Source organism: Opisthocomus hoazin, chromosome 21, assembly GCF_030867145.1.
Source record: "Opisthocomus hoazin isolate bOpiHoa1 chromosome 21, bOpiHoa1.hap1, whole genome shotgun sequence".
NCBI lineage: Eukaryota > Metazoa > Chordata > Aves > Opisthocomiformes > Opisthocomidae > Opisthocomus > Opisthocomus hoazin.
Genome location: NC_134434.1, coordinates 2,961,781 through 2,975,494, shown reverse-complemented (window position 1 = coordinate 2,975,494; position 13,714 = coordinate 2,961,781). Strand labels below are relative to the sequence as shown.

The 13,714-nt window shown below is 46.5% G+C and overlaps 1 protein-coding gene across 4 annotated transcripts in view; it reads left to right on the top strand.

The window, feature by feature from the left end:
- Window positions 1-13,538, top strand: part of RECQL5 (RecQ like helicase 5) — a 42,689-nt gene extending 29,151 nt beyond the window's left edge. For 2 of the 4 annotated variants that reach the window (XM_075440602.1, XM_075440603.1), the window contains exons 9-20: window positions 2,546-2,773; window positions 4,283-4,382; window positions 4,871-4,907; window positions 5,688-5,746; window positions 5,894-5,970; window positions 6,462-6,555; window positions 7,023-7,163; window positions 7,625-8,298; window positions 8,513-8,594; window positions 9,490-9,741; window positions 10,307-10,379; window positions 10,504-13,538. In XM_075440602.1, coding sequence (XP_075296717.1) covers window positions 2,546-2,773; window positions 4,283-4,382; window positions 4,871-4,907; window positions 5,688-5,746; window positions 5,894-5,970; window positions 6,462-6,555; window positions 7,023-7,163; window positions 7,625-8,298; window positions 8,513-8,594; window positions 9,490-9,741; window positions 10,307-10,379; window positions 10,504-10,604 — 1,918 coding nt within the window. In that variant the 3' untranslated portion in view covers window positions 10,605-13,538. The remainder of the gene's footprint in view (window positions 1-2,545; window positions 2,774-4,282; window positions 4,383-4,870; window positions 4,908-5,687; window positions 5,747-5,893; window positions 5,971-6,461; window positions 6,556-7,022; window positions 7,164-7,624; window positions 8,299-8,512; window positions 8,595-9,489; window positions 9,742-10,306; window positions 10,380-10,503) is intronic. The other 2 variants (XM_075440605.1, XM_075440604.1) reach the window with 2 other exon arrangements.
- The last annotated feature ends 176 nt before the right edge of the window (window positions 13,539-13,714 follow it).

The following is a 13,714-nucleotide window of genomic DNA, read 5'->3' as shown; positions in this document are numbered from 1 at the left end:
GTGGTATAAATGGGGTAGGTGGTCCATGAGCTGGTGGTCGCCATCTCCCCCTCCCAGAATTACCTTTCCCCTCGTTACCGGTTTCTTTTGGCAAGTCTAAGCATTTCTTCATGGTTTACTAGCTGGGCTAGTAATACATCAGTTAAAGTTCTGCTCTCGACAGCCATCTCCTGCTCATTGGACAAAGGCACGTTGTTTAGATAAGATTAATTTCTTGTCGGGCTTTAAACGAGGAAGGGTAGGGTGATACAGTGGACATTGCTAGCAGCAGTGTCTCAGGACAACTTGGTCTGGGTAACAATCTTAGTTCTGCAACTGAGTTTCCGTTAATGACCCAACTCGTGAGCACCTTTGGCTAAAGTGGGGCTGTGGCCCCGATCTGGGTAATTCTGCAGGAAGATACAGGCAGCTGCAGGAGGCTGGATGGAGAGGGCTTGGCGTTACAAGCCAGATAGGTTGGAAAGTAGAACTCTGAATTCCGGTGCCTTCAGAGCTGATCTCTGCTTCCACCAAAGCCCTCCCGTGGGGCATCTCTCTTGTTTGCACTAGGAGACAGAGGTGTGTGTGGATGTCCCTCCCCAGCATAAGCCTGGTGAGTAGGCTGTGGGAGTGAGGAGAGGGCTTGACCATTACTGTATGCCTCAGTTAACTCTAACACAGCTCAGTGCGTGCGAGAGAAAGAGACGGGGACTAATGAGAATGCCTGCCTGTTTTCTTTTGGGGAAACAAAAAGCTGACTTGCAGCTCGCTGACATTTCTGTAGTCACGTTGCACTGGCAGGACAGGCAGCACCAGTAGTTCTTTTGGAGAGGCAGGACAAGGGGATCGAATGTGTTGTCCCCATCCCGGTCCCCCCCCATCCCCCCCCAACCATGTGAAAGGAGCTCTTTGAGTGCAAGAGGAGCGTGAGGCAGTGCGGCTCTGCAGGGGGACATAAAGCCAGCTTTGTCGCAGCCCTCTCGCGGCTCTCAGTGCCCTGGGCTGTGCGGTGCCACGTCCCCCGGCTGCAGCCCTCCTTACCTGAGCAGCGCCAGGCCCTCCGCGCCTCAACACACGCGTTTCATGGCTCCGGCGACAGCAGTCTGCAACCTGCTGCTTTGCTGCTTCACTTCTTCTTCTGCTTGGCAAATTAACCTCCCAGGCCGTGGGAATGAGTGAGCCAGCTGCTGCCGTACACCCTTGCAGGGTTGGTTTGTGGTGCTTTGGTAGACATACAGTTTTGTTCCCCCGAGACACACGCACGCACACAAGTTAAGCAAATTGCATTTGTTAGATCTCTGACAAGTTCAAACACGCCTTAAAGGGTTTATCATAAGAATAAGTGAAGTGCTGACTGTCTTACTTTTCCCCTGTGTGACCCACTTTTTGCAGATGCAGGTGGTAAGCCAGCTAGGGCACTCCTTGGTAAAGAAGAAAAATCTCTGCTTTGTTCTTCCTTGCAGTAAAATAGTTCTCTTCTGAAATGACATTGCTGCTTGGCTGCAGGATTTGATCTCGAAATGCCTGGTGAAGTAAGTGTTTCTGTGTATCTAGTATCAGCATTTTGATGAAGAGACAACTGGCCACCTCTGCTGTGAAACCCAAGTTTTAAAAAGTTCCTCTAAATTCTGCCTACTTTCTTAAAAGAAAAAAGAAAAAAAAGTAACCATCTGGTTCTTCTTTCTCCAGTGAAATGAGTGTCTTCACTGGTTTGGGTTAGGGAGTGTTCTAGAAGAGAAATTGCTTCCTGCCTGTATTGCTAACGAACATATCTCTGTCACCAAACTTTTTTTTTTTTTTGCATATCCAAAAGCACTGATGTCTGCCAGAAATCTTTTGGAGATTCCTGGAAGGATCTAATCATCTTCACATGGCTAGTTCGCTAAGGCTGGCAGAACTGGTTGTGCAATGCTGTATGAGCAAATGGACTGGTTTTCATGGATGTGGGACTCTACCTGAACTTTGGCTGCTGAGCTGAAGCATGTGTTAGGGGATCGAGTCCCAGGCTGTACTATTGGAATAGTGCTCCCTCGTGACCTCAGTCTGGATGCTATTTCTGTGATTTAATTTACATTTCTGTTTCTTCAGATGTAGATTTCTTCACCTTCAAACCACAAACAATAAACATAGAAACTCCTCAATGTGAAATACACAGACATGCTCTGAACTCTGAGGTGTCGGGATCACCAGGACCTCTTTACATGTTTATCCTAGAGCCATTCTGGTTGGACATGGAATATATTTGACCAATGATGCAGAATTAATGGCTGCATATTTCATCCACTGTGCCTTTTGCAGATCTCAAAGATCTGAAAGCATTTAGCAGAAGAGATTGATGCCACTGTTTGTTTTACATGTGAGGAAGTGCAGGCAGAGAGACCTTAATCAAGGTGGCAGGAACAGAACCCCAGTTCTGCTCCAGGGCTTAATCCCTGTGATCGCTGCTGGAACAGGCATTCTTGGTGAAAAAACACTCAAGTCTTTATCAAAAGACACCTTGCATTTGGGGGGTGGAGTTCTTGTCAAAGAAAATAGTTACCAGGTCATTTTCACTTTTGTTTCCTAGCTGTCGCCATGCTGCCATAGCGAAGTACTTTGGCGATGCCACCCCACCTTGTAACAAGTGCTGTGACTTCTGCAAGAACCCAGCGGCAGTGAAAAGGCAACTGGAGTCACTGGAGTGCTGCAGCAACAGCTGGAGCAAAACCTGCATCGGGCCCACGGGCTCCTCCTGGGATAGCTACGACCCAGAGCTGTATGAAGGCGGGAGGAGAGGTTGCAGAGGTTTTAGCAGGTCTGTACTTGGTAGCTCAAACTCAGCTCATAGGAACTGTCAGAGAGAAGAGAGCAGCTCCCAGCTGCAGGCCCAGCCGCTCCTATTTTCAGTACATGTTTCTGTGTGGTGGTATTTTCCTGTAACTTCCTGGCAGCAGGAGCTGGAATTTCATTTTCCACACACTTTGGCAGCCTTGATCACATTCATGTCCCAGAGAGCCGAAAGCTGTGTTGACTGATCTAAGAATTGCCCTGCAGAATGTAATTGGTTCAAGAAACTAGCCGGAAAGTTTTTGAAAGCAGTAAGTAGGCTCAGCCCGTTCACAGTCACAAGGATAACAATGTTTAAATTGAGACCAGTGTGACAGCAGAGGATGACATGATCCGGAGTTCATTCCTGAGTTTGCACGGCTGTCTGCGGGCCAGCAAGCTGGGGGACCGCTGGCAGGCTGGAGTCATCGCAGAGAATGCAGTGGAGTGCCGGTGTCAGCCGCTTCTGCAGATTGCTAAATTGTAGTGTTTCCCTATCAGGCTGACAGCAAAAGGAGGATGTGCAGTGGAAAACATAATTAATTCTGTAAAATGCTTGGCAGTGTGGAGGTGACAACTTCTCTTCCTCCTTATTTTCTGGCGGAGTTGCAGCCATTGTGCAGCTCTGCCAGGGTGCAAGTTTCCCTGCCTGCACTGCCTGCGAAGCTCTGCCAGGATGCGCAGCGCTGTCAGCTGGCCTAGCCCTCTGCTTTAGCTTAAACAGCCTGAGACTGGTGGCTTTGTTCTTCAGACAAGTCCAGCTGACTCGGAGGAAACTGGTGTACTTGTGGCTTAAGCCTGTGTTTGATCGCAGGACCTGAGAAGACGCAACCAATGCTGTTGTACAACATGCTGTTTGCCACTTGATTTGTTGAGCCTCTCCATGACTTGGCTGTAGCTTTGCTTTGGAGGTTGTAATAGTCAACAGCCTTAAAGCTCTGATTTGTGATACCGGGAAGTTTTGGCTGTGACAGCTGTGGAAGGCAGTAAACTCTTGGGCTTCATCTGGCGAGAATCAGCTGCTGCATTTCAGTGTAGTAGTGATGGGGATTTCGTTTAACACAACAGCCAACGTACAGCATGCAGTTGAGGCTGAGGAATGGATGCTTTGCCTTTTCTGCTGTCTCTGCTCCAAGGGCAGTCGTGACTGACGGATGGGGTACATGACACCTGTCAGCGACTCCTCAACTCCATGGGAGAAGCAGGCAGAGCTGAAAAGGAGCCCTGCCTTCTCAGAGCACTAGTTACATGCTACTGGTTCACGCTACTGCCTACTAGTTCACGAGTTTAGCAAATTCCGTGAATTTTTGAAGGAAACTCACTCCTGTCCAGGTTGAGGGATGGTAGTGAAACTAAGAGCTAAGACTTGTTCAGGAAGGATGTGAAATATATGTTCTTTTGTAAATACTGGAACAACCTAGGCGTTCCAAAGCCTGTCACCAAGTTAATGCTGCAGCTACAGATATGTTTATTCCTCTTGTGTTCCTGCCTTATCCAGGTATGACGAAGAAAGCAGTGGGAATGGGGATGAAGCCAATGAAGAGAGTCGGAAACGGGAGTGGAACAACTTCTACAAGAAGCAGATGAGTCTGCGCAAAGTGAGTTGGTATCCCTCGGTAAGAAATTCACAGATTATTTGCTGTGAGCTTGTCTTACAGCCACAGCGAAAGTAAATTACTGCATCTTGCTGTTGCGTGTTCTGTTTTGCACTTTTTGTACCTCTGCTTTTGCTGTGTCTTCCGTATTCTGGGTCAGTCCCATAATGTGAAGGAACCCAGCTTATCCGTGTACTGATTTTTCTGCAGTGCTAATCAAGAGAGTCCTGTTGTCTTTAACGCCTTTGATATCAGTAAAAGCAAATTTCTCCATTCATCTTCTCTTGCATATTCCTATAGCAAAGGTGAACTTTTAGCTTTGATTCTCGTCCTTTGTCTCCTTTACCCCATTTTGGTGCCTTTTCAGTACCTTTGTAACTTCAGCATTAATTTTCCCTAAGGCAGGGGTATAAAATGTGTCTTTTGTGCTTCTAGACCTCCATGTGTGATGCAGGCATGGAAATGTTTGACTGATCTTTTTTTTCTTCCAGGGCAAAGAACCAGAAAAAGAAGATTTTGTTCCTCCAAGTAAATATCTTCTTTGATTTATAGTGGGTTTTCTTTGGGAGAAGGAAGTCTTGTATTTTGCAGCTGCGTGCAATTTATGTAGCATCAACACTGGAGGTATCAGTCCCAGGGCACAGAGGTTAGGCTTTTGGCCGTGAAAGCTTGGCTGGAGGAGATGGACCGAGCTTAGCTTTGGTTGGGGTGAAGATATGGAATGCATCATTCTGAACGACTTTCCAAATAAGCAAGAAAGAAGGAAAACTCTGTCTAACCTGACTTTGTAGGCTGCTTCTGCAGTGGTTATGCAACAGTATTCTACTGGGCTAGAAGGAAACTACTGAAAAACTTTGCCATTTGTAACTGTGCTACTTTGGCCTCTGTCTGGCAACACAGTTCTTACACTGTTGTGCAAGAATACCTGGTAGTTCATGTTACTCTATTCAGCCTCTTTATTTTTGGTTGGTATTGCAGAGAGTGGAAAAGAGTTGAGTTTCCTAAGAGCTGGGATTCCTTGAAAAAGGGTTTTCTGAGATGGGGAGGTTTTGGAAAGCTGTTAGTCATAAACTAGTGAAGTAGACATTCTCATCCAGAGAGAAAAATCTCACTTTGGCTTCCGCCTACTCTTTTGGAGTTTGTAGCTTCTCCAAGTTAGAAAGGGTGACTGTAGTGGTGCTTAGGGTGACTTTGCAGGGAGAAGCATGCCAAACTACTGGACTGGTACCCTACTAGTGACAGCTGATATGTTTTCCATCAGCCCCAGCCCTGCTATGATGGCTTTTCCAAATGTCTCTTCTGTGGCAGGTGCAGACTGCCCCTTGAAGGATGCCTTCAGCAGGAGAATCTCTAAGCTCACGGTGAAGGTAAGGAAGGTTGGTTAACATTGGGTCTTGTTGACTTGCAAAGACCAACAAAGATTCTGCCTGCTGTGTTCAAACTGCTTCAGGGATGGAAGTCCAAGTGGCGCTATGACTTCTGTAGAGCATGTCTGAGTATCCTCTGTTTCCTAGGGACGAGAACACTGCTTAAAGATGCTGGAAGAAGCTTTGAGCACCAATCAAAATGTTCCAGCAGCAGGAGGAAAAGGGTATGAGATTAGATGAGAGAAAAGGGGTAGCATATGGAATCCCTTAACACAGGGCCTGCTCTTCCTTGAGCAACATTACCACCCTCAGGGAATGCCTTTTTAAGGTATTTGCCCCAAGGATGTAGTTTCACTTAACAGCATCCTTCCTGTCGTGATGTTCAGGATCAGGTATGAAGACACCTGTGTCTGATTCTGCTAAATCAGCTTGATCCTAAGAGTCGTAGTTCTTCCCTGTCCCACGAGATGGGGATACTGTACTTCTCAAACTGAGAGACTGGACAAGAGGACTTGGATTTAAAACTGCTTTCACCACCCTTTCCATTCTCCAGCAATTCACCACTGCATCCCTTAGGACTTAATTGGAAGTTATCACTTATCCTTGCACCGGAAGGAGTGAATTTTGTTTCTTCTGGGATGTGCTTAAGCATTAGTGTTCCCTTTGCAGACGTAGAAGTGTGTCTTGCCAGAAATCACCCCAGCCTGTGTTACAGGTTAGACCCTCATACCTGTGCTGTGGACCTGGAGTACGAAGCCTTCCGAACCAGTAAAATGGCAAACTCGTACAAGGCAACTGTGCTAAAGAAGGTAGGGCCGTATGTCTGCTGGTGTTCCCCTGAACGTGATGTGGCCTCAGCTTGAGAGGAAATAGGGCAGAGTTTGTGTGGCGAAGATGAAGGAGATGCTCTGCTTTGCCTTTGGCGTCTTCCAAATCTTTCTTCTTGACTTTGTTTCCGGGAGGGCCCGGAATCACATTGGTTTTACATCTTTGTTGGTTTAAAAGGCTTTGGAAACCTACATACCAATGCAAGCTTATCCACATATCCCCTAGGTCTAGCAATAAAGGGAGTGGGGAGTTCCTCAGACTGTCACTGATGGAAAAGCCTTGGTTTAGGTTAGCTGGTTGCCGTAAGTCTCTTTGAAGATGTTTCTGTTCTTGAGATAAGTGTCTCTCCAGGGGAGACATTTGTTTTGCCACTATGTCTTTTAGTATGTACAGAGGCAGGAACGCATAGGTTGCCGGCCACTAGAGAATATTTCTGTTTTCTTTTCAGGTAGCAGAAATCAGCAAAGCCTCAAAACAAGGAGAGTTGTTCTCAGTCTTTGGGTCCAGAACTGGTGGCAACAGCAGCTTGGAAACAAAATCTGGGTCTCCAGCAGAAGAGGACTTCCTCCCTGCATCCCAGGTTTACTCGGTGAGTGAGTACAGATGGGATAGACAAGGAGGAAATGGTGTGCTGTGTCTATCTGCTTTTTCATTATTGTATTTTAAGCCCTTTGTGTGCCCATAGCTGTATATTTCAATTGCAGTTGCTTTCCCTGTCTGTCCTTTGTTTTTGGAGTGAGATTAACTAGTCATGCTAGTTCCTATTAGTGAATATAATCTATGTGCAGGCCATACCTCAGATAAGTTTTGCTTGTCTTGCTCTAACCAAGGATGCTGCCTGTTTCCTTACTGCAGGCCTGTGACTTTAACCTCGTCCATTTCCCTGATGTCTCAGTTGATGGTTGTGATGATGAGTCAGTTTTAGAGCCTTCCCCGCCTTATGGCTGTACACACTGGTGTGCTGTGTACAGAAAGTTAGCTGCTGTTCTGCACACAGGGCTTCCTTAATGCTCTCATAATCAAAATTTCTTCTTCTGCCTTTCTACCTAGTTCAAACCCAAGCGTGTGGGAGCAGGATTTCCAAAGAAACCTGGCTTGTTCCAGACAGCTTCAGAACTGCTGAAGATCCAGGAGGAGAGTGATACAAAGCCTGTCAAAAAAGAAGTAGATTGTCCAAGTGGGCAAGGCAACAACAATTGCAGTCTGGAACTGGACACCAGAAGCCCTGTTCTCCAGAACAAAGAAATAACAACCAAAGCAATATGTGAGAGTGCTGGGGTAGAAGTACTCCTTCCTGAAAAGAAGAGACAGCAACCCAGTCCAGACATAAAAGCTGTCCTTGGGGATAGTCCTACTAAGAAGACCAAACCTAGCAAGAAGCAGCAAATGCTCGCAGAAGCGGCTAAAAAAGAATCGCAGGATATTTCCAAATTCTTATCCCTCCCCAAAGGTGGGTCTAAAGCCAAAAGTCGCAGCTCAGCAAAGAATGATGGCTGTTCTGCAAGCACACTACCTCAGGTTTCTTCTCAAAGCATATGTGAAGAGAAACCAACACCTCAGGAAAACAAAGGTGTCTCTGGAGAAGATGTGACTGGACAGTCCCAGGCGGAGAGTGAAGAGCTGGGAGAGACAGAAGTAACATTGACTGAGAGAGGGGAGGATTTTAAGATGCAGCAGGCTGCTGAACCTGAACTCCTTCAGGAAGAAATTGGAGTAAAATCCAGGTAAAAACTCTACGTCTCTTGCTCCCTGTGTTGCCCTGTTAATGAGCTATAAAGCCCTACCAGCCTTGTCCTGGAAACTGGGAATCTGTGTTAGATCTCTAAGCTGGTGAGGGAACTTGCTTTACCATGGAGAGTCTTGTGGCCACTGATGGTGAATATAGTAATATCTTCACAGTGGAATGATTAAAATTGGCTTTCTCTCCATTCTTCCCAGTAGTGTTGCTGAACATGTCACAGAAACTGAGCTAACTGTTGTTGGGGAAGGTGAGTGCGGGAAGCGACCAGGATCAGACGAGGTAAGACTTTAACAGGTGCTAATTTCCTCTATTTCTTCTGCTCATCTTGCGCCAAGTTTCTCTTGGAATGACACTCGTGGTCTGAACTTCACCTGACGGTGTTATTTGTCTGGGGAAGGCCCAGCTGCAATCGCAGCAGAGAGGAGAACTGTGGTTGCGTTGCACTCCTGGTGTCCCCCTGCCACACACCCCCTGGGTCAGTGCCAGCAGCTCAGACTGCAGTGGAAAGCTTCCCCTCTGCTCTGCTTTGTTTGCTCTTCTCTGCATCACATGTGACTGTACCGTTGCTGATGACTTGCCTGGAATGAGCTTTTCCACCCCCTCTAGATCTGTACCTAACTATAATTAGCAAGTGGCTTTCCCAAGTTGAAGGAACAACCGCAGGCCAGTGATGCACAGGACCACTGGGAAGCGAATTACGCTCACAGCCTTCCTTGCCATTCAGCCTCTGGCTCTGCATTTGGCATCGGTAGCTGTCTTTACTGAACAGTGCAGTTTTTGCCTTGCTCTTTCAAATTGAGCAGGACTGTGGCACTCCTGAAGTGGCTGATTCTTCCTGGGAGGTGTATTCTCAGCAGACATGCTGGGAAATCTTTTTCTGTCACTTTTTCCTGTATAGAACGGGGTCTAGAATTAGCTGCCCTAATAAGAGCATAGAATATTTCTAAATGTGGTAGTCTTAAAGGGTTTTTTCTCATAGTCCTTTTGTGTGGGAAACAGTGTATTATGTCTGCACAGCAAAATGCGTTACATGGATTCCTGCGTGGTACTCGCTATAGGGAGAGCCTGCAGGGTGCTGCAAAGATTCATGTTCTCAGAAGGTGTTGGCTGCTCGGAAGTGTAATGGTGCCACAGGAATTGGTGGTTTTGGTTTTCTTCTCTCCTGTCTCTCCAGGATGTGCAAAGTCCTGCAACCAAGCGGCTACGGACAGTGTCAAAATCTTCTATTCTGTCTCAGCCAGAAGGCAGAAGTGTTGGTCTGACAAAGAAGAAGGTGACTTTTGATCCAAACTTATCACAGTGTGATAAAGAAGGAACCACCAAGACGGTACAGCCAGTGACCAAAGGCACATCCCTCAAAGAGACAGCAGACATCGTTGTCAAATGTTTGACCCCGTTCTACAAGGGTGGCAAATTTGCTTCCAAGGTAGGGCAGAGCTCAAGATCCTCTCTAGACTGCATCTCCCTAGTGATCTGGGGCTATAGGAGGGGGAAGATGATCTGGATAGCACAGTTCATTTCCCAGTCACATCTTGGAATGTGCTGTTTTAGTGACTCTAAGTGCAGCAACTCACCTCTCCCAAGAAAGGGTTTGTGCATAGTTTAGAGTAGTATTGTGTTGGTTCCACACTTGTTTGTGATTGTTCATGTTTGCACACTAAACTCCGAGAAGTTTTTAAGAACTCCCACCTGTGGAGCAGCAAGGGATCGGGTTCAGTTCTGCTGTAGTTTGCTTGGCGTGTTCTGCAAGGCAGCGTGTGTGTGTGTGTGTGTGTGTGTGTGTCTGTGTGCGTGTGCGTGTGCGTGCGTGTGTGTACTTCTCCAGCACTGCAGGGTCAGGTGTATTTGCACATTTGCAACACTCCTGTAGTCTAAATCTACTAGTGGTTTGTGTTACAGCCAGCCTGTGCTACGGGCAAGATGAACGTGGAAACAGTCTGGTGAGGTAACAGATGTCTGCTTTCTGCTCTTTATCTTCTCCAATTCTGTAGGATCTGTTTAAGGGCTTTGCTCGGCACCTGTCCCACTTACTGACTGAGGAGCAGACCCCTGCCTGCAAGACTGGTGAGTTGGCAGCTGGGGAAGGCACCAAGAATTTTGGGTTCTTTTGATGCTAAATGGATTGATGTGTTTAGAGGGGGTAGATGTCTTAAGTATTGTCTCAAAGGTGGTGCTTCCTCTCTTGCAGTGAAGGAAGAAGCACAGAGACTCATCAAGGAGTTTTTCAAAACAAGGCTCAGGTGTGAGAGCGAGACAGACTGGCAGGACCTGCAGAGCTCAGAGAGCTGATCCTCACGTCATGCTGGCTGTCTTCCTTCCTCCAGCAGTGGGACCAGGGGATCTGGAAGAACTCAGCCGTGGAGGGTTTCATGAAACTGCAGAAGTGGGCTTAATCTTTTTCCACTGCATTTTTGCTCACTTCTGTCCTTAGTGACGCGTGCTTCCAGGGACCAATTTCTGCGAACTTGTGGAGAGTTTCTGCAATAACCAGGGTGCTGGAGCCCTCTAGTATCTCTTGCCAAGAGGTGTGAAGTCTGCATCTGCTATGTAGGTTGGTGACTGCTGCCTCAGATGTTCTGCAGCATCTCCAACCTCTGCTCCCTGCAGCAGACTGGGAAGGGCTTAGACTTTCCAGCTGGGACCCTGCTTTGGGATGGCATCTTGCTTCCTAGGTGGCTCCTCCCCTCGCTCCCCCATCTCTTAGTTCTTATTTCAGTGTTACCAATAGAAGCCTTCACGTGCTTTGCTCAGGGCTGCCAGTGATGAAAATGATGCTTGAGTTCCTGGATGGAATGTTTTCCCCTGAAGGGCAGGAGGGGAGCATTTTGGTTTTACTATGCAGGCAATGCCTACTTTCTGAAGGTGGAGAAGCTCAGATTCTTTTTCTTTTAATCTGAACTTTTTTTTTAAAACTTTGTCTAGTTCTGCCTGCCCTTTAACTTAAGCGGTGATGCTCTTTCAGTATTAACCTCTCCAATAGTGGCACCAAGGTTGCCAACACTTTGCCAGCATTTGCTTGTAACCCCTAAAGCCATATTTTCTCCCTGTGCCTCACCCAGTCTGCAATACAGAGGGCAATGCTGCTGTTACAACTAGTTAAGGTACTGCTGTGGCCCTCAGATTGACACTGTGCTGCCTCTGCTGCTATATTTATATAAGGACCTAAACCTTTGGGTATCAGTGGGCTTGCAATAACCTGATTCCCTGGCACAAGTCCTTTCTGTTGGGTTTTTTGTTGTGTTCTGCCTTTATTCCATGCCTGTAGAGGCTGGTGGCCTCAGGCCCTAGCGCTGCTAGAGGCATCTGCAGCCTGAGGGGCCATTAAACAGGCTTTTGGATCACTGTACTGAGCAGATGTATTTTTCTAAAATGCACTGAAGGGTATGTGTGGAACTGACAATTAAACAATGTTATAGCAGCTGTGGACTCTTCCTGAAAGCTTTTTCTTTCCAATACAGACTGGTCTAAGGTACATTAAGACTCCATCACTCTGCACATAGACATGAAAGCTCATTTCTTATCTTAACAGACAGCTAATAAATGCAAGGCATTTATAAATGAGATGGATGGGCAGCATGTGCCAGCAGACTCGTCCTACTCCTTATAGCTGCAGGACTTCTCCAGGTAGAACCAGAAGGAGAACCTGGAAACGTTAGCTCAAAAGTCACTTTCATCTTCAGCTTGCTCTGCTCACTGGAGGACAAAGAGCTTTACCAGAAGCTTTTTACACAACAGAAGTATTTTTCAGCTGTTGCCTGCTGGCTTCTGTTTTACCTTCGCACTAAAATCCTGTTTCATCAGCTGCTTAAGTAGGGGTTATCTCTCCAGAGTTCAGTGCTTATAGAATTCAGCTGCTGTCTCGGTGAACTTCTCAGAAATGCTGTGTTTGTCTTTTAAATCAGAGGGCTCCAGAAAGGGGTGGTTAAGGCATGGGGTTGTGTGATAAAGTGCTTTATCACAATGTGGACATTTCTAACCAGAGGAGTTGTGCTTCTACGTAAGGCAGCAAAAGCTCAGAGAAAGGGAATAAGGATAAGTTAATCTTCAGAGATCTTCTTTATGCCTTTCTTCCATGTCGCTGCAGTGCTTCACCTAGCCTTGCAGTAGCACTGTCACTGAAAATCTGGGAATAAAACCTCATAAGACCAATGTAGTGTTAGAAGGCAGGCGTTCTTTATTGCAGCACTGGATGCATGGGGGATAATTCCACCAAACGTGCATAGCTCATACCTTTTCCATGTGGTTTATATAGATAAAAATATACATATTTATTTTATTTATGCATATTCATTATTATTATTATTCTCTTTGGTGATTGGTGCAAATTTTCTCGCTTCACATGTAAATTAGTGCACAGACTCAGTCATCCTCTGCCATTGTTCCTTTCAGTGGTCGTGCTCTCCCCCTGCCGCACTGCCCTTTTACCTGCTCAGCTCACAGTCGTGGCAGTCCCGGGCAGTTTTCTCAGTTCGCTACACAAAGTCACGCTCCATCATTCTCTTTTGACAGAAACACCTTGTCTGTTGTTTTGTTCGCATTAATGATTGCCTACATCTATCCCAAACGACTTCGTATACTCAATATTCCCAGACCTAATGTCCAGCTGGATAGGGCTGTACAAGGAATATAGCAGCATTGGTCAGTGCTGTGGTTAGCTGATTCCATCACCCTCGGTACAGCACTGCTGAAGGAGGAGGGTGGAACATGCCTCAGCTAAGACCTCACAGGCGCCAGCGCGTAGCACTTGAAGGGAAGTTCTGACAGGGAAGGTGCTGCAGTTACTGCTGGCATCAGCTCACCAGCGAGAAGCTAGCGGCGCATCATGGCTTGCACTGAGCACCCTCAGACCTATCCCATTCCCAGCCGACAGGGACCACCTTTTCCTCAAGCTTTGCTGGTCTTCCCATGTTAGATGTAAACCAGTATCTGTCGTCATAGCTTCAAAATATCTCTATGTGATTATTTTATTGCAATCTCCTAAAGTGCAGGTACTTTTTTATTGCTGTAGCAATAAAAAATAAGTTAAGCATTTTTGTACAACCCGGGACACTGTCCTCTATTGTAATACAAGTTCCATTTGAATGTGCTTTCTCCATGGGCATGGAGCCAGCATTTAAGTGTGACAGCTGCATGGACATGACTGACTTCTTTATAGCAGAGGGAAACATATGCATATAATTATGGCAGTGAGAAATTAATTAACAATAAACTTTCTTACCATTGCAGTTCAGTCTGTGCCCCAGCATATGTGTTAATTGTATATTAACACTGATCTGCTTTGCAATTAAGATGCTTTCTACAAGCTCCTGCTTCACAAATCCTGCTACAGGGCCTCTTGCATATCAATACAGAGAAAAAAACAGCCTATGGAAAACACCAGCAGCCAGTGCAGTCATTTC